The 21859-nt window shown below is 48.6% G+C and overlaps 8 protein-coding genes across 8 annotated transcripts; 5 read left to right on the forward strand and 3 right to left on the reverse strand.

Annotated features, from left to right (window-relative positions):
* Positions 1-242: 242 nt before the first annotated feature.
* Positions 243-1990, forward strand: FPRO_10188 (uncharacterized protein; the record flags this gene model as incomplete). Its single annotated transcript, XM_031233662.1, has 3 exons — positions 243-479; positions 535-843; positions 920-1990. 3 exons carry the CDS (start codon positions 243-245, stop codon positions 1988-1990), a joined length of 1617 nt encoding a protein of 538 aa, XP_031083476.1.
* Positions 1991-3681: 1691 nt separating this feature from the next.
* FPRO_10189 (uncharacterized protein) lies at positions 3682-5407 on the forward strand (the record flags this gene model as incomplete). Its single annotated transcript, XM_031233663.1, has 5 exons — positions 3682-3756; positions 3809-4829; positions 4887-4966; positions 5024-5190; positions 5242-5407. 5 exons carry the CDS (start codon positions 3682-3684, stop codon positions 5405-5407), a joined length of 1509 nt encoding a protein of 502 aa, XP_031083477.1.
* A 381-nt stretch (positions 5408-5788) lies between these two features.
* Positions 5789-7258, reverse strand: FPRO_10190 (uncharacterized protein; the record flags this gene model as incomplete). The annotated part of the gene is made up of 2 exons (XM_031233664.1): positions 5789-7008; positions 7060-7258. 2 exons carry the CDS (start codon positions 7256-7258, stop codon positions 5789-5791), a joined length of 1419 nt encoding a protein of 472 aa, XP_031083478.1.
* A 673-nt stretch (positions 7259-7931) lies between these two features.
* Positions 7932-9915, reverse strand: FPRO_10191 (uncharacterized protein; the record flags this gene model as incomplete). The annotated part of the gene is made up of 4 exons (XM_031233665.1): positions 7932-8125; positions 8178-9456; positions 9508-9590; positions 9648-9915. 4 exons carry the CDS (start codon positions 9913-9915, stop codon positions 7932-7934), a joined length of 1824 nt encoding a protein of 607 aa, XP_031083479.1.
* A 1698-nt stretch (positions 9916-11613) lies between these two features.
* On the forward strand, positions 11614-12828 carry FPRO_10192 (uncharacterized protein; the record flags this gene model as incomplete). The annotated part of the gene is made up of 1 exon (XM_031233666.1): positions 11614-12828. The coding sequence occupies one exon, from the start codon at positions 11614-11616 to the stop codon at positions 12826-12828; it is 1215 nt and encodes a 404-aa protein (XP_031083480.1).
* Positions 12829-13599: 771 nt separating this feature from the next.
* Positions 13600-14989, forward strand: FPRO_10193 (uncharacterized protein; the record flags this gene model as incomplete). Its single annotated transcript, XM_031233667.1, has 4 exons — positions 13600-13935; positions 13991-14256; positions 14306-14563; positions 14626-14989. 4 exons carry the CDS (start codon positions 13600-13602, stop codon positions 14987-14989), a joined length of 1224 nt encoding a protein of 407 aa, XP_031083481.1.
* A 903-nt stretch (positions 14990-15892) lies between these two features.
* FPRO_10194 (uncharacterized protein) lies at positions 15893-17443 on the forward strand (the record flags this gene model as incomplete). Its single annotated transcript, XM_031233668.1, has 3 exons — positions 15893-15900; positions 15968-16173; positions 16224-17443. The coding sequence occupies 3 exons, from the start codon at positions 15893-15895 to the stop codon at positions 17441-17443; spliced, it is 1434 nt and encodes a 477-aa protein (XP_031083482.1).
* A 257-nt stretch (positions 17444-17700) lies between these two features.
* Positions 17701-20957, reverse strand: FPRO_10195 (putative Alpha-glucosidase precursor (Maltase); the record flags this gene model as incomplete). Its single annotated transcript, XM_031233669.1, has 7 exons — positions 17701-17955; positions 18014-18974; positions 19027-20155; positions 20206-20351; positions 20409-20600; positions 20648-20849; positions 20909-20957. The coding sequence occupies 7 exons, from the start codon at positions 20955-20957 to the stop codon at positions 17701-17703; spliced, it is 2934 nt and encodes a 977-aa protein (XP_031083483.1).
* Positions 20958-21859: the final 902 nt, after the last annotated feature.

Raw genomic sequence — 21859 nt, forward strand, 5'->3', positions numbered from 1 at the left:
TGCCACTAGTGCGTAACCCAACGCCCCCAGGTTTTCCCCGCATTCTAATAGAGTCAAAGGCGGACCTGAATTCGAAATTCGTCATGGCTGGAATTATCTGTAATTGCCTGCGTTCTATATATTGGCGATCTGCACTTGCATACAAGTGGCTATGCTTCAGCAACAGATTTGTCATTTATCGCTTCTTACAAGTTCCAAGCTTCCATTTATTAGATCCTGCCGATAGCCTCTGTTCGCTCAACATGAACGATCCGAACGACGCCAAGAGAGAAATGGCTGATGTGGAAGAATTTGAAGGCCTTGTCCTCGCCGATGTCATCCCCAAACTGGACAAATGGTGGTTTCAGTACCCCAATTTACGCAAGCTGAACTTGCTTCTGCTCAGTGCCTTTCTGGCCCAATTTACCTGCGGATTCGACGGCAGCATGCTGAACGGCATGCAGTCTCTGCCTCTCTGGCGGGAAGCATTTGGAGATCCAGTATGTTTCTCTGGTGACAGGTTGTATTGTATGAGACTGACGGATGAGCTGATAGACAGGCGCTAACCTCGGAACTCTTGTCAATGCGATTAATATTGGTGTTCTCGTATCCGCCCTCTTTTCCTCTCAGCTGTGCGAGATTTTCGGACGGAAGAAACCGATCACGCTAGGCACTTTCTTGATCATCGTCGGTTCTGCCCTTCAGGGCGGTGCCCAGAACCTGGGCATGTTTGTCGCCGGCCGAATCATCATTGGCTTAGGAACTGGCATCGTAGCTGTGGCCGCTCCTCAGCTAATGACAGAAGTCGCATACCCGACTCATCGCGGGAAAATGGTGTCTCTATACATGACACAATGGGTTGTCGTAAGTGGTCAAAGTCCTTTTTGGCACTGATAGTCCTGAGCCTCTAGCAATAATACTGATATGTTATACCCACCAGGGCTATCTCGTTGCTGCTTGGACAACATTTGGCACGTTCAAGATGAACTCTTCCTGGAGCTGGAGGCTACCCAGTCTGTTGCAAGGCGTTCCAGCCATCCTGCAACTGGTTCTTAGCTTTTGGGTCCCTGAGTCCCCACGCTGGCTCGTGTACAAGGATCGGCGAGATGAAGCTTTGAGTGTGCTTTCTCAGTATCACTCGTGCGGCGACCACGACTCTCGCCTAGTGCGCTTCGAGTTACTCGAGATCGAAGCCACCCTGGAAGAAGAAAAGAAGCACAAGGCGATCCAGTGGTCCGAGTTTATCCGGACCAGTGGCAACCGCAAGCGCCTCTGGATCTTACTCTTCATGGGTTTCGCTGCTCAGTTGTCGGGTCTGGGACTGACCGGCTATTACCTGACCAAGATCTTGAACAGCATTGGCGTAACTAATGCCAATACGCAACTTCTTATCAATGCAATCGCTGCTGTTTGGCAGCTGTGTTGCTCTGTTTTCTTTGCTATGCTTATTGATCGAGTCGGCCGACGCGGTCTGATCACATTCGGGATTACTACCATGTTGGTTGTCTTCATAGTATGGACCATCTGTTCTGCCTTCAACGAGGAACGCCACTTTTCCGATCGGCCTCTGGCGCTCGCAGTCGTTGCCATGATCTTTCTGTTCCAGGTTGGCTACCAACCCTTTGCCATATCAACAGTTCCCTACGTCGTTGAGTGTTCTCTCTACTCGTTGCGCTCAAAGACAGCTATGATCTTCCAGTTCTGTGGCTACTCGGCTAGTTTCTTCACAGGCTACGTCAACCCCGTAGCCTTGGACCGCATCGGCTGGCGTTACTACATCTTTGCGTGTGCTGTTCTCGGCGTTGAAACTGTTTTTGCTTGGTGGTACCTGCCTGAGACGAAGGGCAAAGGTCTTGAGGAGATTGGTCAGATCTTTGACGGTGACGAGCTTTTGACTGGTACACAAGCCATTACAAAAAAGCGCGAGGAGAAATATCGTGCATTTGATGAGAGCAGTCTTCGTGAGCGCAAAGCTGTGAGTGCAAGTCACGTTGAGAAAGGGGAAGAATAATGTCTGAGGGATGGTGGAAATGGTCTTACTGTACTGAATAAACTGCTCTCGTTTCTTGATCTCGTCTGTATATAGCCGCCATGGGCCACAAATTTCCATTTTACCCAAGACAAAGACCATGCCCAGTTAAATAAGTCCGCGGCAACGCATGAGAGACATGTGAATGAGTTCGTGAGGTCACACTTTCCATCCCAAGGACCCTTTTGGAGGCCAGTGGCTGGCTCGGTGAGAAACCCCATATGGTGGACTGGAGCCGTGCGTAAGTCCGGCTTCCTCGGCTGCTGGGCACGGGTAATACCGTCATAGAGGCGATCATTGCGGGGTCTCAGGCCATTAGTGACGTGCTTATACCTTGATACTCTTCTAATAATTGACTCGCCATCGTGACTTCCGGTGTCACAATATGTCTCGGGATTTTGACTGCAATTGTTGTCTCAGAAATGGTCCACACAGAGTCTCGGACCCAGTTATATCAGCTTCTCAAGTGTTGCGAATCTTTGTGGAGTAAGAGTTATGATTGGTGTTATTGTTGCTTTTTCTTGCCTGGCTGTGCCGGGACGGCATTTCAACATGCCCACGGCCCACTGGAGAAAGATCTCAAGTAACGTTTACCGCAGCTGTCTCTGGTTACGTTCTGCACAATATCTTCAGACGTGTTGAAGATCTCTGAGTAATTACTCGCAATTAATAAAGTTCTTCACACTCGATAATTCGCTGTTCTGGCGAAGGCTCTCGAGGACGTTACTGGCTTTTCTTGATTTGATGTTGGCATATTATACCCCGCTTACGGGGTCAGGCTCGCCACCTCTCTCGGATACTGCGGCATGGAACGCTCACATTTAAGCGATGTTACAGTGATGGGGTTAGATGACGACGAAGTTATTAGTTCTGAGGGGCCATGTAGTGCTCGCAAGCCATGGCAGTACTGCCGTGTGTAACATCAGCCATAGTTGCACGTGGAATAAAGTGTCGCTTCCATGCATCTCTAACCTTTGTAAGTATATTCCGAAGACTCAAGTCGATAGATAAGGGTTATCAGGCCAATCGGTACTTTTCATTTAGTGCTTACCCTAACAGGGTGATTATTGACCATGTCATCCATTCATAAGCAATTCCTTTGCTGGGATATGAATCCTGCTTCGGCAGATAGAATTTTGCTTCATCTCAGCTAAAATACAGAATGATAATCAATAATGCCTGAGCGTACGGCATTTACAGGTAAAAACACAAACATGAAATATGCCCGAAATCCCGAACTTCGCCTTTAGCTAGCACTATTACAAACCCCGCGGGCATTAAAATAACATCATGTTGAACACGAAGGCAGTGGAACGCGGATCAGTGGATACCTCTTCATTTCAACTCGGCACTCAGCTGGCATTAACACGGCGATAGTGATGGCTACTCACATAATGCTCACTTGATTGGTCACGGAGAGAATTGCGGTTGATCCCGAGGTTGTATCCCGATGCGGATGTATGCGAAAAAGATGAATGATCGACGTGCATCAAACAGGTTTGTACGATGATTTGTTTAATGTTAACGGCCTCTACTCTCTTGGAATGAGGGGTTATAAATATTTGAACAATTCTGCCCACTCAACTCAGAATCTAACAAGCCAAGTACCAGATCTTAACTATCAAGTCAGTCATCTCAGCCGTTCTGCACTGCTCTTCGACCAACGCGTCAGCATGGGTGTACTACATACAGAAGCACTGGCTGGACTAAGCCTCGGCTCTGTGTCTGCTCTTTTAGGTATCTCTCTGGTAAGCTCAAGCATCACAGAGCTCTCTTCATATTTCTAATTGTATCGTAAAGCTTGTTTACCTCGTTGTCAGTTCTCTGTACTACGCTTTCTTTCACCCACTCGCCAAAGTCCCCGGACCGAAGCTCTATGCCATAACTCAGATTCCATATCTTTACTATCTCAGTAAAGGTGACTGGGTCTTCCACCTCGCAAAACTGCACGAACAATATGGACCAGCTGTCAGATTCACGCCCAAGGATGTCTCCTTCATCACTGCGGAGGCTTCCAAGAAGATCTACGGTCACAAAGCGGCTGGGAACAAATCCTTCGAGAAAGACTTTCGTATGTATCGTCAGAACCGTCCTTGCTCAAGCATCGTCCGTTCCGATCAGGAAGACCACAGACGTATGCGCCGCCTCCTCGCACATGCCTTTTCATCAAAGGCACTTCGCGGTCAAGGTGATGTTGTAGACCACTACGTCGAACTGTTCATGAAAGGTCTTACAGAGCGGGCACAGCGGGAAGAGGAAATCGACATTGTAGCTTGGTACAACTTTGCCTCGTTCGATCTCATTGGTCACCTCGCTCTTGGTCAGCCTTTCGGATGTCTTGAGAATGGAAAATATCACCCTTGGGTCAGCAGAGTCTTCAAGGGCCTCAAGGTTCTTTCTTATACTCAGATTTACGTGCGCCTCGGACTTCAGAACTGGATCTCGCTGTTGAGTCCACCAAGTTTGAGGAAAAGCTATGAGGAGCATATGCAGTTCGCAGAGCACGCGGCACTGGCCCGAATTGAGTCCAAGGATACTGAAAGCCAAGACTTTATGTCCTATGTTCTTCGTCACAATGATGAGAAGGGTATGTCGCAGCTTGAGATCATCGAGAACTCGGGTGTCATGATCATTGCTGGTAGCGAAACAACGGCTACTCTCCTCAGTGGAACCACCTATTTCCTTCTCAAGAACCCCGACAAGCTGGAGAAGTTGACAAATGAGATACGCTCTGCCTTTAGCTCAGAGGAAGAGATCACTGTGACCCAGGTTGACCAACTGAAGTATATGCTGGCGGTCTTCAACGAAGGGTTTCGCATGTGTAAGGTCCCTATCCTCAGGCTATATCCACTGCGTTGTATACTGATCGTTCTTTTAGACCCACCAGTTGCTGTTGGACTGTCGAGACTTTCTCCAGCCGGTGGCGAGTTTATCGACGGTTATTGGATTCCTGAGAATGTAAGCCGAATTTACAACTGCAAGTCGCATTCATCAAACGCTGACTTTTGCATACAGACTGCGGTTTCGATGCCTCACTGGCCTGCATATTACTCTGAGCTAAACTTTAGAGACCCCAAAAAGTTTGTCCCAGAACGCTGGTTGGATGATCCTCGATATGCGAGCGACAACCGGGCTATCTTGTCGCCATTCTCTCTAGGGCCTCGTGATTGCATTGGCAAGAAGTAAGTGTTCCTCTGTTACTAGCACAAGACATGGCTGACAGCGGGAAACAGTCTGGCGTATACCGAGATGCGACTCTTGTTGGCTCGCATGCTATGGAAGTTTGACCTCGAGGCTGTACCAACCGAAAAAGACTGGTACGATCAAAAGATCTTCTTCCTATGGGAGAAGGGTGGATTGCCTATCAAACTCAAAGAGGTTGCTCGTGAGAAAGTGTGAATGCACAAGAGTCCTTGCCATGCTCATTATGACAGCTACTGGGTAAAGTCTGATAATGGGAAAAAGGATATCGTGTTCTCATTTATCACCTGTGTTCGCAGCATAAAGCTTAACTTTATAGGTGGCAGTAGACCCCATCGTTCTTGTCATGCTGGAGATTTAAAGGATGTTAACTCTGTTAACGGTCTAAAGAAGATATTTTGCTTTGTTGGAATCACGTGGTATCAGGAGCAGCAGAAATAGCTAGGTTGGGTTGTCAACGATCAGAATACCTAAAGTTATATAGTCAAGGTTGCGTGGTTCAGCGATATCCTGCGTGTCAGTCAAGTCACCAGATATCTAACAAGCATTTCATCCCCCCCGTCTGCTGTAATTATTGATTTAACCTGAGGCTGAAGTCTTGCGTGGCCTTAATCTTGTAGCCCTGATCAAGCCCAGGCCACCAAAAGCAACTGCAATGCCAGTGAATACCATGAGTGGGCCATACTTGGTCCCGTAGCCAAACCTTCCTCCCCAGCCTGTGTCACCAGCACTCAGCAATGGGATACTTACAAGTCCACCACTGACGAATCCAATACCTCGAGCTCCATTGAGAAGCCCATATGTAAGACTCGAGTCGATAGTCTCGTCATGCTCCTCTGCTTCACTCTCTAGTTCCTTTGTAATGCCTCCCCAGGTTGCACTGTAACCCCCAGCGAAGAAGCCAAAGACGATAGCAAATACAAGTGTAAGGGCAGGACTCCCGTCTACTGACAGTCCCCAGAGCAAAAGGACAGATGCTGAGGATGCGAAGGCTGAGAGGCAAGTGATGGTAGCGGCTGAGAATTGATGATACTTGTTGTCAGTAAGCCAACCAAAGAAGAAGCACGAGAGAATGCCTGGAATGTTGTGCAATGTAAGCAATAGAGTGGAAATAGCTTGACTGGCGCCGTTGAACTCTCTTGCAAATGTTGGGAGATACGTCTGCGGTAGACAGTATCCAGAACTTTGAACCATGACTGCAACGAAGTACGTGTAAATGCCACGGTGTTTTAGGAATGTCCATGGTATACGAGGAGGCTTCCCCTCTCGTGCAACCATCTTGGAAGGATGAGTCGGGACGAGAACGATGGACAAAAGACCTGACCCAGCCAGAATGAACGCCCATATCCGGATTGTCCACCGAAAGCCGTATTGGTCAAGAAGATACCGCAGCAGAAAAGGACAAACCGAACCAACAATGTTTCTACACGAGAGAATGATACCATAGGCAATAGCGCGGTTTCCAGTGGCATACCACTCCCCAAGAGAACATGTTGCTGGACTATACACAAGAGTACATCCAAAGGCAGCCATGACGCCTTGTGTCACCATGAGATGCCACACATGAGTACTGAAGGAGGAGAGAATGAACCCAAGGAATGCTATGATAAGGCCTACAAGCTCTGCTTTGAGCCGGTGATGAGCCCAGTAGCGGGTGAATATGGCAAATAGGAACGGCATGGAGATGTACATGACTCCATTGGAGGTAGTGCCGACTGTGCCAGTAATGGAGAGGTCGCCATCAAGAGTCCAGTTGCTTGTCCAATATTCTTCAAAAATACCGTAACTCAGATTGAAGCCTAGAATGGCATTGTTAGCTAAGGAACATTGTGAGGCCGTAGATTGCTTACCCCAGAGTGGGAGCTGCATGAGTGCTGAGCCCCAAAGCACGCCGAGCTTCTTTTTGCGATCATCACCAATCCCCAGGTTTAATGAATCGGTCTGCGTAGTTGAGTGAGAAGCCTGTTCGGCAGAATTCTCATCCTGCTGAAAACTGCTTCGCAGGATAGGCCCATCTTGAGACCCTTGTTGTTTTTCTGTTTCAGCCATGAGGAGGAGCCGATCTGTTGCGATTTCTTTGGGAGATTAAAGCTAGAGCCTACTTTGCGAAGTAAGAGAAAATAAAGCAGCAGTGTTTCGCCTTCGTGAGTGGGGGGAAATGCGACCTCGGCCTCCAAGTGTCATTGCAGTGAACACTGAGCGCCTGTAGCCGGCTTCGGGGTGATAAGCTGCCCCGAATTGATCGGCGTAAACACCCAATCATTTGGTGTCCACACATTATTATCATAGCACACCCTCCAAGTACAGTGCAGATGTTGTCTCTTGTCGCATTCACGCACACCTGTACAGATATGTTGCAATGCTGTGGAGTAAATGGCGGTGTACATGCGAGGAACTTTGCATGGTCGTCAACCGTGCACATCCAATGATCGGATTTTGTACCCTCGGCGATTCACAGTACCAAGGCTTCTCCGATATCGCCAACTACGTTCCAATCTTGATCGGAACATGGTAGTTCATGGGACGGAATAATGGTGTGATTTATGGCTGATACAGGCGAATTGGGAAAATGAGATAGTCATCAGGTTTAGCTGGAAGGTTGTCATCAATTATTTAGGCAGTGCCTAAATGGAATTGCTAAACCAGAATTGAGGCCATTATCTATCAGTCTTGATAGCCAGACATCTCTCTACTGTATACTACGCTACCTGATTGACCGCAGCTACTCTAAACCAAGGTAGGCATTCAGGATATCTTGTACCAATTTCTCAGCATTACCATATGTAGGACCCATTGTATGTCCAGGCGGTGTCAGTGGCATTGTAGAAGAATCGATAATACGCAAATTCTTAACGCCAAAAACGCGACCTTTAGAGTCAACCACTGCTGATGGGTCACCCGCTTTGCCCATGCTGCCTGAAAGAAGTTACTTAAAGCTGATATCTGTAGAATAAAGAGACTGACTTACAAGAAGCAGTACCATGATGCGTAGGATCGAGGTTGTCGTATGTTAGATCCAGCAAGTGCTCGTCACTGGTTATGTTGGCACCAGGGTATATCTCCTTGCCGATCTTAGAAGGAATATGCTCCCAAAGCTGGCGGGCTCTTCGGAGGGCATACAGAGCAACCTCTTTGTCTGTGTCTGCGCGTAGCCAGTTTGGATCAATGACAGGAGGGTCGAGATTACTAGCAGACGAAATAGTCATGTTGCCACGACTGACTGTCCCAACCATTCTTATAGTCATGGCGGCGTAGTTCTTGCCAGTCGCTCCAGCTGGAGGATCAACCATCTGCATGATGAACTCCACCTCAGGCCAGTCATCAGGGTACTGAGCGAGATCCTCTTGGGCCTTCTTACTAAGATTCGCCACAGGGATCTTCTCGAATGCCCCGACATCAACGCCACCGTTAGTCAAAGGACCCTTCTTGTGTTGGTTAAACTCAGTAATGGCTTCTTTCATCTTGGAGGGCTCTTTCCAGCCACCCGTTGAGATGCCTTCAATCTCCCAGATAGGCCCATGAACAGCAGCTGAATCATGTGTGCCTTGGCCGACTCCCGGTAGATTTGATAGGACTGGGATGTCAAACTTTTTGAGCGTCTCCTCAGGCCCAATGCCAGAAACCATGAGTAATTGAGGGCTGCTCCAGAGGCCGGCAGCAACGATGACTTCCTTTCGGGCTGTCAAATTGAAAGATTGACGACCATAATTATCAACGGTGACACCAACGGCCTTTTTGCCAGAGAAGAGAATCTTGCGGGTCATGGTGTTGATGTATGTTGTCAAACCAGGCCGACCAAGGCTCTGTTGCAAAAATGAACTCTCTGAAGAATCACGAAGGCCGGTTTCTGGGTTGATGGAGAACTGCCACCAGCCCCAACCTTGCAAGACACCAGCAGTGAAGCTTGGAATCTCTTTGAATCCCAAGGCTTCAAAGGCTTTGATAGCGTCCCAGGAAACTGGGAAGACGTATCCTGGAAATGTGAGGTGTAGAGGACCTCCTTTATCTGAGAAAGCGGCAGTGTCATAAAGGCCCGTGGCGTTCTGGGGACGATGCTGACTGTTATCGGAGAACTTCATAGTTCTTGTATTGAACTTGAGCATATTGTCCCACGTGTAGGCATCGTCGCCGACTTTCTCAGCCCAGTGCTTATATGCCCCCTTGGTAGGGCGGTTGAACATCATGAGGTTTCTGGCACTGCTGCCACCAAATGTTCTACCTTGCGCATAATGAATCTTCTTCCCGTTCTATTCAACATCAGTACAAGAGGGCCAGGGTGAGGTCACGGAAAAGCTCACGTTTTGAGGCTGAGTGAAGTAACCCCAATCGATAAGTGGCTGCCAGCTAGACGCGCCCCCCGAACCCTTCCAATCGTTGATCCCTAAGACAGATTAGTGAGTTGGGAGGCAAAGAGTCACGAATGTATTGTGAGACGTACTAAATGGCAGCTGGCTGACGTTACCGTTGCTCAGCTCATAGAACCCTCCTGCTTCAACCAAAGCAACAGTCGCGTTACTGTGCTCAGTGAGACGCGCTGCTGCGAGAGCGCCTGCGGTCCCACCACCAACAATGACATAGTCGTAGGTGGCATTGATACCTGGTATACCAAAGCCATTACCAGTGAGTTGCCCATCATCAAATTGAGGGGGTACGTCTTCAGCGAGTGCTGACACAAGAAGAGAACACAAAACAGGAAGAATATGCATGACGGCGTATTTGGTACTCCCTTCATTAGGTACTGCTATGTGAAACCCACATTCACTTCCGCGAATTTATATACGAAAAGACGATTTAGGCAGGGAATCCTCTCGGGGATACTGAGCTCGACAAGCGTAATTCATCCATCTTGGCGTATTGACCCAAATCACCCGATATCGCTCCTCCCTCCATTTGGTAGGCGTGTCCTCAAGCAAGCTAAGACTAGGGCTACGCGTACTCATGGTACAAGAAAAATAGTAACGAAAGGATATTCGGCATCTCGAATCAACATGCTGACATGAGGATCTACCAATCATTACGAAGTCTTTTTCAATCACCTTTGTTTATTTGAAAGACTTTCGTAAGATAAGACGATGAGGCAAGGAAGTGCCAGTGTCGCATTGTCGATTCCTGAGTCAGTGCATCCCGTGCCGTGCCGCTCGCCAACTTGCAGCTGAGATTGCAATACTACCCGTGCACCAGGTTGTAACCCTAATGATTACTGCTTACCCGGAACAGTCCCATCAAGCGAGACGGATCATCCGCAATAGTTCTTGAGCATTAGTGCGACGCAAGTTCCTTGGCACGAGCCCTGCAAGATGGACAAGACAGCTTGGCGATTCGGCCCGGGCCGGGGTTAGTCAAGACGGAGTCTGCTGGCGAGGCATCTCCACACAGTAAACACGTTTAGGTGAATAAGTTCGTAAACCAACGCTCATGATCTGAGCTTGTTCTCCCCGCAATGCGCTTATCATACCATGTGCCGTCCTTGTGCATACAACCTCGGATCCGTTTATGCAGGGATCTGCACACCAAAGTCCCTGATTCGGTGAATTTCGGCGCTCTGTAAACAATCCTTTTTCATCCTTGCAGTTACGAATCTCAGTCTTGAGACGGGGAGTTGCTTCACGGTGTGGACACCATTAATTCACTCTATAACTGCCGCTACACAAGTTCCTGTATCTTGACTCGTGAGACACGCCATGCCCCTGTTGCTGTCTGAAGAGGTTGACGACGTGTCCTTACTCTCCACCGCCATGAAGCTTAATCTGTAAAGATCGTCGATGCCATACTGCGTGATAATGCATCTTATTCCTATCATAAAGCAAATACGGAAACGAGGCACGAGACCCGGATGATGCAATTGCTGACACGGAATCGTTACCTGTTCTTATCTGTAATTGCGTGGGGTTCATCGGCATCTTTACCGAGGCCAAGAATGTACAGCTTGCCAGAATCTGACCCTCCTGCAGCCTAACTGGTTCATGGTAGCCAGATACGGTGAGCATTGAGGGTGTGTAACATCATCACGGACCAAGATATCTCGGGGGATCTGACAGAAGCCGCATTGAGTCCCCCTACCCACCTGAGCACGGTGAACGAGGTGACAATAGGGAGCAGACAAACTAGGCAATAACTCACAAGATACAAGACTCGAGTGGGAAGAGAAAACCAGTATTGACAATAAGCGTAGCTGATGAGAATATGTCCCACTGACGGCGGACATGGGTTCTAGCTGTTTCAGAGGTCATGGCTTAGATAGAGAACAAGTATAATAATGAGGGAAAACGACCGACTCTTGGCTTGAATTACAGCCCAAATTCAAGATTCTTAATGCGACTTATTTTCTTGTCCACGAAACTCTTCTCACTTGTTTAAAGATACTATCAGTTCCAAAGCCGTACAAATACTACCAAGTCAGCAAAATGGGATCCCTTCATACTGAACTTTCACCATCGCCAGCCTTCTCTTCTGTGCGTTCCGCATTGGCCCAGAACAACAACAGAATCATTCTCTGTGAATCTCACGATGGCACCTCCACAGAGATCATCAGAGCAACTGTTGGTAAGAACGGCCAGAAGTTCGACGGCATCTGGTACAGTGGTCTCTGTCAGACTACCTATCTCGGCATTCCAGACAGTGAGACGCTCTCCCCACTCCAACGGGCATCACTCCTCGCACTTGACGGGGAGCTCAAGCGCAAAACAAGCAACCGCTCCCTCTGCGCCGCTTTTGACGCAGATAGTGGTGGTGATATTGCAGATATCCCTGCTTTGGTCGCACTCATGAACCTTGTCGGCGTCGGCATGGTCGTCATCGAGGACAAGGCCGTTTCAGCCCCAGGCCAAAAGGTCAACTCGCTTGCTGCGTCATCTGCTTCACAGGCTCTGGCTGATCCCCACGAATTCGCGGAAGTAATCCGCGCTTTCAGAGAGGTGAATGCAAAGGCAAAGGGAGGCCCCATGATCACTGCTCGTATTGAGTCCTTCTGCTGCCGTGTCTCTAAGGCAGATGCGGAAGAAGAAAGCAGATCTTACGAGGCTGCACACCAAGATGCCCTGAACCGAGCCAAGGTCTACCATGAGGCGGGTATCGACGCTATCATGATCCACTCCAAGAGCAAATCTCCCCATGAGGTTACTCGGTTCTTGCGCGAGTACCGCGAGTTCGACTCCCAGACACCTCTTGTTGTCGTTCCAACTACCTACTCAGAGATACCCAAGGATGCTCTGTACGAGGCTGGCGCCAACGTTATCATCTACGCCAACCACTTGATGCGCGCCAAGATCAGCGCTGTTGGCTCTATCTCTGACAAGATCCTAGCCAAGAACTTGGACCTGTTTTACAACGACGCTGAGATACGAGCAATGATTCAGGCTCGCAACTACGGTTGCCTTCTTAGAAAGCTACGGAACCGTAGTGCTTGGGGCGAGGAGAGCAATGAGGCAAGGATGTACAGAATTGTTGCGGAGGCGACGGCCTCGGAGAACATTCAGGCTACTGTGATCGACTTGCTAGAGGGGAAGCTTGCAGGGTGCGAGGCAGACACGCGCATTGTCAGCGTCAAAGAACTTCTCAAGATCAATGCAAAGCAGGTAGTTCCCGTAGCGGAGCTTGTCACCCAGGTAGATGTTTACTAGATTAGGTTAAGCTTCTTACACTGTTTTTGAACTGTCTTATCTTGCTGCAAACCTCTTCCTCACATCTTCATGCACGCTGTTCAATAGCCCTATGCTGTGATGCAATCCTGACAACCAAGTACTTGTGACTTTTGAGAAAAGTAACTTAGATAAGGAGATGTGATCACAATTGTTGTGGTAGCTACATTGTACGCCGTAGCCCCTCTTCAGGGAACACGATACATACGAAGAACTTCTCGGGGCTATCAACCTCACCTCTGATGTCCGAGTTTTGTACCCACACAGAGGGAAAAGGCTCTACCCTGAATTGGGAAGCTGGCATTATGATATCTTGCGTAACGCTATCTTGAGTTGCGCCATCTCTCGTTTCACGCACTTGCATGTTAGGTGGGTGTTGGGTAGTACTGCATATGGTCAAGCTTACTTCAAATTGTTAACATTAGTCGCACGGATCATCGGCAAATGGAGGGGTGAGGGTCCTTTCTGGCTGACGACGCCACGACTGTGACTGTCCATATGTAACGACATATTTGGAGCGGCACAAAGCAAACGGGTCTGTAGACGTGGCGTGATGTAGTTAGACTCCGGGATGTTTTGAGTAACAGTGACACTCCCAGTTCAATCATTCTGCTGCCCAGATAGACGCTCCAAGTAGTCACCACTATAAAAGCTAGGCTATCTGAGGGACGTATAGACTAGCCAGTCTAAAGCAAAGCAATCCAACTTCAAGCATTTGATACATCTTGACACTTTGAATTATACACTCACAAAATGGCACCTGGTCTCATCGAAACTGTCAGCGACTTTTCGCGTCTCCCCAAGACTGAGTACCGCACCAAGCTGGAGGTCAAGCCCCAGTCAGCACTCTTCCCTGATGGCTACAAGACCACAGGCCAGCAGCCTCCCCTCTACGAGGAAATACACCCATACTCGGATTTCCCTAAGGAGATCACTGGCATAACAGCTTGGACTAAAGATGATCTATCCGGGTCTCCTGAGAAGGAAGCCATCTGGAAGCACCCTCTCACTCCAGAAGAGCTCGAAGACCTGAGCACAGCTGCCGAGAACTACATCAACAGTGGCCGAGATTTGAACGAGATGTGCAAGGTATGAGTTATGAGTCAGGTAATGCATGAATACATGTGCTGAAATGGCTGTTCAGGAGCTGTTTCCTCTTCCTCGTATGGCCAAGTACCTTGAAGAGGTTCGAGATGATATGATCAATGGCTACGGATTCATCTTGTTCCAAGGCATGCCTGTCAAGGAATGGGGAATGCGCAAGTCTTCTACGGCATACATGGGTTTAGGAGCTCACTTTGGGCATATCGTGAGTCAGAATGGTAGAGGCCACGTGCTGGGGCATATCAAGGACCTGGGTGAGAACCCAGCGGACTTCCACAAGGTCCGCCTGTATCGAACCACGGCAAGGTATGTGACTCAAGATCCTGCTCGGCAGCTGGGCTCAATCGTATTACAGACAAACCTTCCATGCGGACCCGGCAGATATTGTCGGACTACTATGCCTCAATACTCCGCTCAAGGGAGGTGAGAACAACATTGTTTCGGGCCATCGGGTCTGGAACGTTATGCAAGAGGAGCGACCTGATATCGCGGAGCTTCTCACTCAGCCCATTTGGTACTTTGACCGAAAGGGAGAAGTCAGTGATGGACAGGAGGATTATATCCGATGTGCCATTTACTACATTGAGAAGGGAAATGGCAGAGTGTACTCCAAGTACGTCAGCTCACCAAGTCACTGTAGCCTTGAAGCTATGATGCTTACATTCTCAATTGTAGATTTGATCCAAACTACGTTAGGTCTCTGAAGAGATTCTCTGACAAAGGCATCATCCCCCCTCTCTCTGATGCACAAGCAGAGGCGATTGAGTTCTTTGACCAAACTTGCTACAGGGAATCTATTGGTAATGTCCTTGAGGTCGGAGATGTCCACTTCATGACTAACAACCATCTCTACCATTCTCGCCAGGCCTACACGGACCATGAGCCACCCGCTCCCCGTCGCCATCTCCTGCGACTGTGGGTCTCCACGCCTGAGAGCGAAGGGGGATGGAAACTTCCGTATCATGATTCTGATTGGAAGAGAAGGGGCGGGGTGCAGGTTGATGATCGGCCTCACAAGGTTTTGCTCCACGCGGACTGAAGATAACGATTTTCAAGGCTCCATTCGTGGGATCATTACCCTTGAATGAAGATGTGGACATGCATCGCTAGAATGAACAATGATATGGGATTTGAGTTTTTCACCCGCATCAGTCTTGATCGTAGTCTTACACGCTGTCCTTACGAATCTTGATAAAAACCTTCTCAAAACTGGGTTTGTGACCGTGGGGTCAACCAGGGTGTCCAGTGAAGATCTTGGTCAACCTTGGCAAAGCTTGTTCTCAGGTATGCTTATATGCATCAAGTATCGCGGCCCGGATAAAGCGGTATCTTAAAATCTCGCAAGCACGCGATCAATTTCCCAATACCGTCTAAGATTGCTCGGACACAATTCTCCCGGTGTGGTGACACAGCAGTTACAAGGATCAAGGCGTGCTAAGGCGGAGATAAGAACTGAGGAGACAAATCTAGCCGGTGGGTATGGGGAAAGTCTAACTAATGGGGATTCTTATTGGGACGCCCTCCGCGGCGAAGGATTGGCTGTGCTCCGTGTTTGCATGCTGCAATGCTACTGATGCGGGGTCTGAGGTGCCGTAATAGCCGTTGCTGCGAGGAAACAAAGCTGTACTTCTCTGATACGTCATTTGCCTTGTTGTCTCCCAAGTTGTGCGTCCTGAGGTCTTCATTCAGAGGTCGTCTTTGTGGTGATTGTCAGATCTTTGCCTAATCTGTTGTTCTGGTGCCATTGGCAGGGCGCAGGCTTGGAGGCTGGCAGATGAGGGGTCTTCTGTATGCCCCGCCAAGCAGCACCCATCATACAGCACTGTCATCGCGACTCTCTCTTCTCTTGCAAAGTAGACATTCTGTACCACGGTTCAAGCTTCACTTCACCTTCATGGTCCATTCAATTGATAGCGCTATTCATCACAAATTATTCACCATCATGGCCAGGTAGGCTGATTATGTTTCCTCGTCTTCCTTGAACCAGTGACTGATTGACATGATTGTTGTCTGCCAGACCCGAATACCAGCCTGTGTCTCGAAACAATATCGACCAAATTCCTCTCGTCGAGCCAGGTGCTTCAGCTGGTGACGAAGCATCCGACTCTGACCTTGAAAACGACATCGCCATCAGCGAAACCGAATTAAAGCGCGACCATATTCCCAGACGAACCCTCATTCGTGTCCTGGCAGCTAACGGAGTCATCCAAATACCTATCTGGGGTATGTCTCCCTCTGTCTTTGTGCTGTACATCCACTCACAGAAGATCCAGGCTTCGCAATCAGCTACGGCGTATTGGAGGAGTATTACTTCAACAACTGGACTCTCCAGGGAAACAAAGATATCACGGGCGCTATCGGGACAACAGCCAATGGCATCATGTACCTTTCCATGCCCTTCCTTTTCGCGTTGTTCACAAGACGATGGGCATACCGGCGTCAAGAGGCTGCTTTCTGCGGTGCCCTCATAGCTTCCATCAGCTTCTTCCTGTCAACATTTAGCACCAATGTTTGGCATCTGCTTGTTACGCAGGGAATCACCTCGGCATTTGGCTGCGCCCTTATCTACAGCCCCATTACCCTCTCCTTGGGTGAATGGTACACCACCAGCAACCGATCCGTAGCATACGGACTGGTCTTGTCATGCAAGAATATTGTTGGTACCCTCGGTCCATTCCTGTTTAAAGCTTCACTGGATACGTGGGGCTTCCGGACAACTATGACTGCCTGGGCCGTCTTTGTTGGCGCAGCAAGCATCCTCAGTATCAGCCTTGTTCCTATCCCACCATCAAGAATTGCCATGCACAAGACACCAGAAAGAAACATACCCTGGGACTTTCTCAAACATCCCGCTATATACTTCTATAGCATTGCAGTGTTCTTTCAAGGAACCGGTTATGGTTTACCCCAGACCTACTTGGGCACTTATGCTCAGGACTTCAGTCTCTTATCGGAGACAATGGCAACCACAGTCTTGGCACTACAGAATGCCGTCGGTATCCTTGCATCTGCATTTTTTGGATGGCTCAGTGATAACAAGAAAATTGTTCTGTCAGCGCAAACTGTGTCAGCAATTCCATGCGTCACAAGCGGGTTAGCCGTGTTCCTGTTTTGGGGAAACACCACACAGGGAGGTGTCTTTCTCTTGGTCCTATTCTCTATCACATTTGGTTTCTTCTCAAGTGGCTACAGTGCTACCTGGGGAGGAATCCTCAAGCAGATGGAGAGTGACTCCGCAGACAGGGGAGAGTCCATTGACGCTGGGCTGATATACGGTCTAATCAACGGTGTAAGGGGTGTTGGGTATCTTGTTGGAGGTGCAGCGAGTGTGTGGCTGATAAATGCTGGCACAATTTCTGACTGCCAGCATTTCGGATATGGTAGTACCTATGGGCCACTAATTCTCTTTACGGGTCTTGTTTCGCTTGCTGGAGGCTGGGTTGTTATCTGGAGTTGGTGGCCTAATTCGTGGACTGTTGGAAGGCACAATTGAGAATAGCCGTGGACTGCAGATAGACTCGATTTATATAAATCGTCATATATACATAAAAGGGTGATTTCAATGTATCTGCTTCGAAGGAGTTCTTCAGAACTAACGGGTTTTACATTATCCTAACATACTGACAGGCCAGCGACCAAGAGAAGATCGTGCGCCACAACTCTTCTCAGCAAACTAAGCATAATACGAGGAAAACCAGAAAATAGATGAAGAGACTTGTTCATCTAAAAAATAAATTCTTGCATTGTGGTTTAATACTTAAATGTGACCTGGAAGTCATAGCTAAATGCTCCATGCTGTGTAAAGTGCTCCAGCCCTGTTACATAAGCTGTGCCATTACTGTACTCAAGCTTGGGTGATGGAACTTCCTGGTCTACTTTCTCAGAATGGTACTCAGCGCCCTTAGGTGCGTTGCGAAGTCCAGCCACAGTTATGTTTACGAGTGGAGGACTCAGCTTGTAGTCTCCAGTGGTTTCCGCCCGTAAAATCCCCTTCCTGAAGGTATACTATAAGGTATGATTAGTCACGGTGTTCATGGCTGAGATTAAGGGCCATTTAACTTACTGCGACAGTCTTGGTGGCTTCTGGTTCGAGACTGACACCATCATCAAAATACACACTTCCTTCAGCGTACTCATTATCGTCCAGAGCCAAGAGAAGTGAGAAGGGGTTCCTTCTAGTCGCTGCAGTCGTATTGCCTGGTTTCTGCAATGTGAATACTGTGCCGCCTCTGATGTGAAGGTTGATATGTTCCAAAGGTGCATCAAGAGTGATGTTCTCTTGAGGTTTGGCATGGACTTCATTTAGTGTATACCAGTCATACCACCTTGTTCCTTCTCCAATCCCAGGGAAAACACCTCGTACTATTTTGGAGTTTGGAGTGAGAACAGGTGTTACTAGAAGAGATGGACCTAGTAAAAACTGGGAATAGGTGGCCTTGAGGCTTTCGTCGTTTGGAAACTCCCATGCCAAAGCACGCATCACAAGATCGCCTTTGGTATTGGCGTAGTGGAACAGAGTGTAGATGTAGTTGAGAAGGCTGTATCTTATCGCTATAGCTCGGCGTGAAGCTTCAGCAACAGACGACCAGACAAACGCTTCTTGGGATATCGTGCCGCCCATGTTGTGATTTCGATAAAAAGGCATGAAGGCTCCCAGAGACATCCATCGAGCACAAAGGTCAAAGCTGGCGTTATGGGAGTAGCCACAGATGTCAACTCCAAACATGGGAATTCCAGCCATCATGTGTGTCAGGGCGTGTGAGATGGATAAGAACATACTACCCCATTTGGATGAGTTATCACCTCCCCACCTCGTCGCATATCGGCCAATGCCAGCAAAATTGCCACGGGCGATGTTGAATGGACGACGACCAGGGAACAGATCAAGCAGTCCTTGGTAGGTCGCATTGGAGATCTGGTTGCCAAAAAGATTATGCATTTGATACTCAGTGGTGTTTAATTCATCATTGTGGGTTGCATCCGGGGAGATGGTCATTCTCCTGATGGAGTGGCCAGGTTGCAGACTGCAATGACCATCAGCATATTGTGTCATGATGATAAACAAGGCTGACTTACTTGTTAAGAACATAAGGTGGATAAGTCAGGTTTCTGACACCTGGTGTTGGCTCCGTACGTCCTAGCGTGCTAGTGACAGGCACTTGGAAGACATGGGCAGCTTCGACCTCCGCTGACTGATTGGCCGCAAGCTCTTTTGCCTTTTCAAACTCAGAGCGATTAGTCACACTGAAGCCATCTGGATACTCATAGAACATCCTGAGCTTCTCTCCAGGAATCAGGAACGGAACATGAACGGGGTTCATATCTAGACGACTATTTCCGCAGGGCCCCACGCAGTATGAAGCGGGCTCTGTAAGATCGGAGAGCATTCCATCGTAAGGCACGCTATCGTACCATATCTTGAGCTCTCCAGCCCACCATTTGTGCGTCTCAGGCAACATGAAGTCTCCCCAGACAACGAACCCAGGCCAGTTGTTGCCCGTGTAGAAGTCGCCCGACCCTGGATCCCTGATGAATGCTTTGAGCTTGGCGCCGCGTTCATAGGGACCGTAAGTATCCTTTGGATCATCAGGATTCGGACGGTATATGTTGGCCCATACAAGGGGAACGTAGTACTGCTCGTTTTCATGAAGCCAGTCTACCCACTTCGCCATGCGATCAGGCGGGAAAGTGACCGGGTTATTAGCGAAGCTGCGGAAGCCATCAAACATGTCAAAGTCTGACCAAATAGCCTCGAGTGGAATATCAGCGGCTCTGTAATTCTCAACAACCGCTTCGATCTTATCTAGGGTGTCATATCCCAAGCGACATTGGTGAAAGCCAAGTGTCCAGAACATTTGCATCGCAGGTAAGCCAACGCAGCCAGCGTGATACTGGCGCATGGTCTCAATGGCTGTAGACCCTCCTTGCTTGTTCTGGCCGCTAAGGAAGTAGAGATCAACACTTCCACCGATGGTGCGGTATGTCAATGTCTCAGGTCTCAGAAGCCACTCTTGGCCATGAGCATTGCGGGCGTATACACCGTGAGAAGTGGTATTGCTACCCTTGTGGTATCGACTCTCCTGGTAGAAGGGATGGACACCATAGATATTTCCATCTATTGGGTTACCGTGCTCTATGCCAGCATCATTGGTCCAGAAGGTCTGGGTGAAGTTTTGCCCAAGATGGAAATCATGTATGTTCTCAGCTATTACAAATGTCAGCTTGGTTATTGATAAATCTTGGGGGTTGCCGTGCCTAGTCCGTAGACGTTGTAGTCGGGCTCCATGCTAGTTACCAGTTCAATGAACTGGTCCTCAAATACGATGACATGACCGTAAGTCGAGAAAAGGACCTCTCTATCACAGCTCCGGGTAATTTTAAATTGGAAGCTCGGCGAATTACTGTGATGGATGGATCAGTTGACCTGAATCACGTCGTGTAGCAATTAAATGACCCACGTAAACTCAAATCTGAGGTCACTGTTCGAGATTGTCGTCTTCTTGTCTTGTACAGGCTCAAATACAAGTGAGTCTGGTAAGATATACTGAGTTCTGTTCTCTTCAGAAAGATACTTGGGGAATATCTTGACATTCAGTCTCTCCTTTGTCTGATACTGTACCTCGAGTATCAGGTCACGAATGTCATTACCACTATACATATTCAGAGGAGTGTTATACTGAGCGAGATTAATACGTACAACGCCTGGCAGTTAGGTCCAGCCATGGTCAAGTCAGCCTTCACACCTCTGAGGTCCCTCTTGATATTTGTTGCCTTGTAGCCGGGGCATTTCTGTGGGTTGGGTGCATGAGGGTCCTGGAATGTTGGTGTCAGACTAGGAGCGACCGCAATGTCAGGCGAGGCCGTCTTGGACTGAACAACAGTCGATATTGACGACTCAGCTACATGTATCCATATTAATCTACAAATTCGAGTTCCAGGCTCACTAATGAACGCTTACCTTGTGTCGTGACTATGAATAGTATTAAAACCGGTAAATAGCTCAACATTGTGATATTCGATGCAGCAAATGAATGTCGAGACGGAGGACGACAGAAACGCTGTATGACCGTGAGCAATTGGAACACTGGGTGAGGCAGCCTGTGGAGGTCTACTACACGCGATTTGATGAGACCAAATGCTTATCGTCCGACGATACTCCAAAGGAACGGACTCATATGCATACAGCGACGATTTGCGACCAAAATAGGTGAGCTCCCCGGCACGTAAACATCTAATGATACGTGCCCTCCTCAATCCCCAGCCGGTCTTCCAGCACCATCCAGGCTGCGAGTCTTTTCGTAGGCTGGCGCGTATACATCCCAGATGCAGATGCTATCATTGCCATGAATCGTAATGATTTCATCCCTCTGTCCTCCCTCCCCACTACTTCTCAGAGGAGGTGTAGGGTTGGTAAAATGCAACATGGACAAGAGCCCGCGTCTCACGGATATCTCGGCACGGGCGTACCTAGGGGCGGCAAGTGAAAGAAGCATAAGATAGTGCCGGGTAGTAGCTGCGGCCAGGGTTTGCGAGCCGTACCCGTAGTCTTGCAGGGGAGTGCATACGCCATGTCAACATTGACAGTGTCAAAAGCCTGAAAAGGTCATTCAATTTATGCAATTAGACCCCTGTTATCCACTGAACCAGGGTCTAAAAACACCCATCCCCACTAACCAATTCTGCTCCGGCCCCTCTCATGGTCAGTTCCGCCTCAAATGATAAGCGGGGAGCTAGTTTAGTACTCCGCAACCCCGGATCGGGGCACAAACATGCATGGTAAGACCGTAGGACAAGGCCTTGGTCGCGTAGATACTCCAATCAAGATGAATGAATCTCAAATCCTTCCAATGATGCCATTGTCTTTGTTACTGATGCACAACACCGTGAAACCATTGATCATTTCTTTGTT

This window comes from Fusarium proliferatum (assembly GCF_900067095.1).
Source record: "Fusarium proliferatum ET1 genome assembly, contig: FPRO_scaffold006, whole genome shotgun sequence".
Classification (NCBI taxonomy): domain Eukaryota; kingdom Fungi; phylum Ascomycota; class Sordariomycetes; order Hypocreales; family Nectriaceae; genus Fusarium; species Fusarium proliferatum.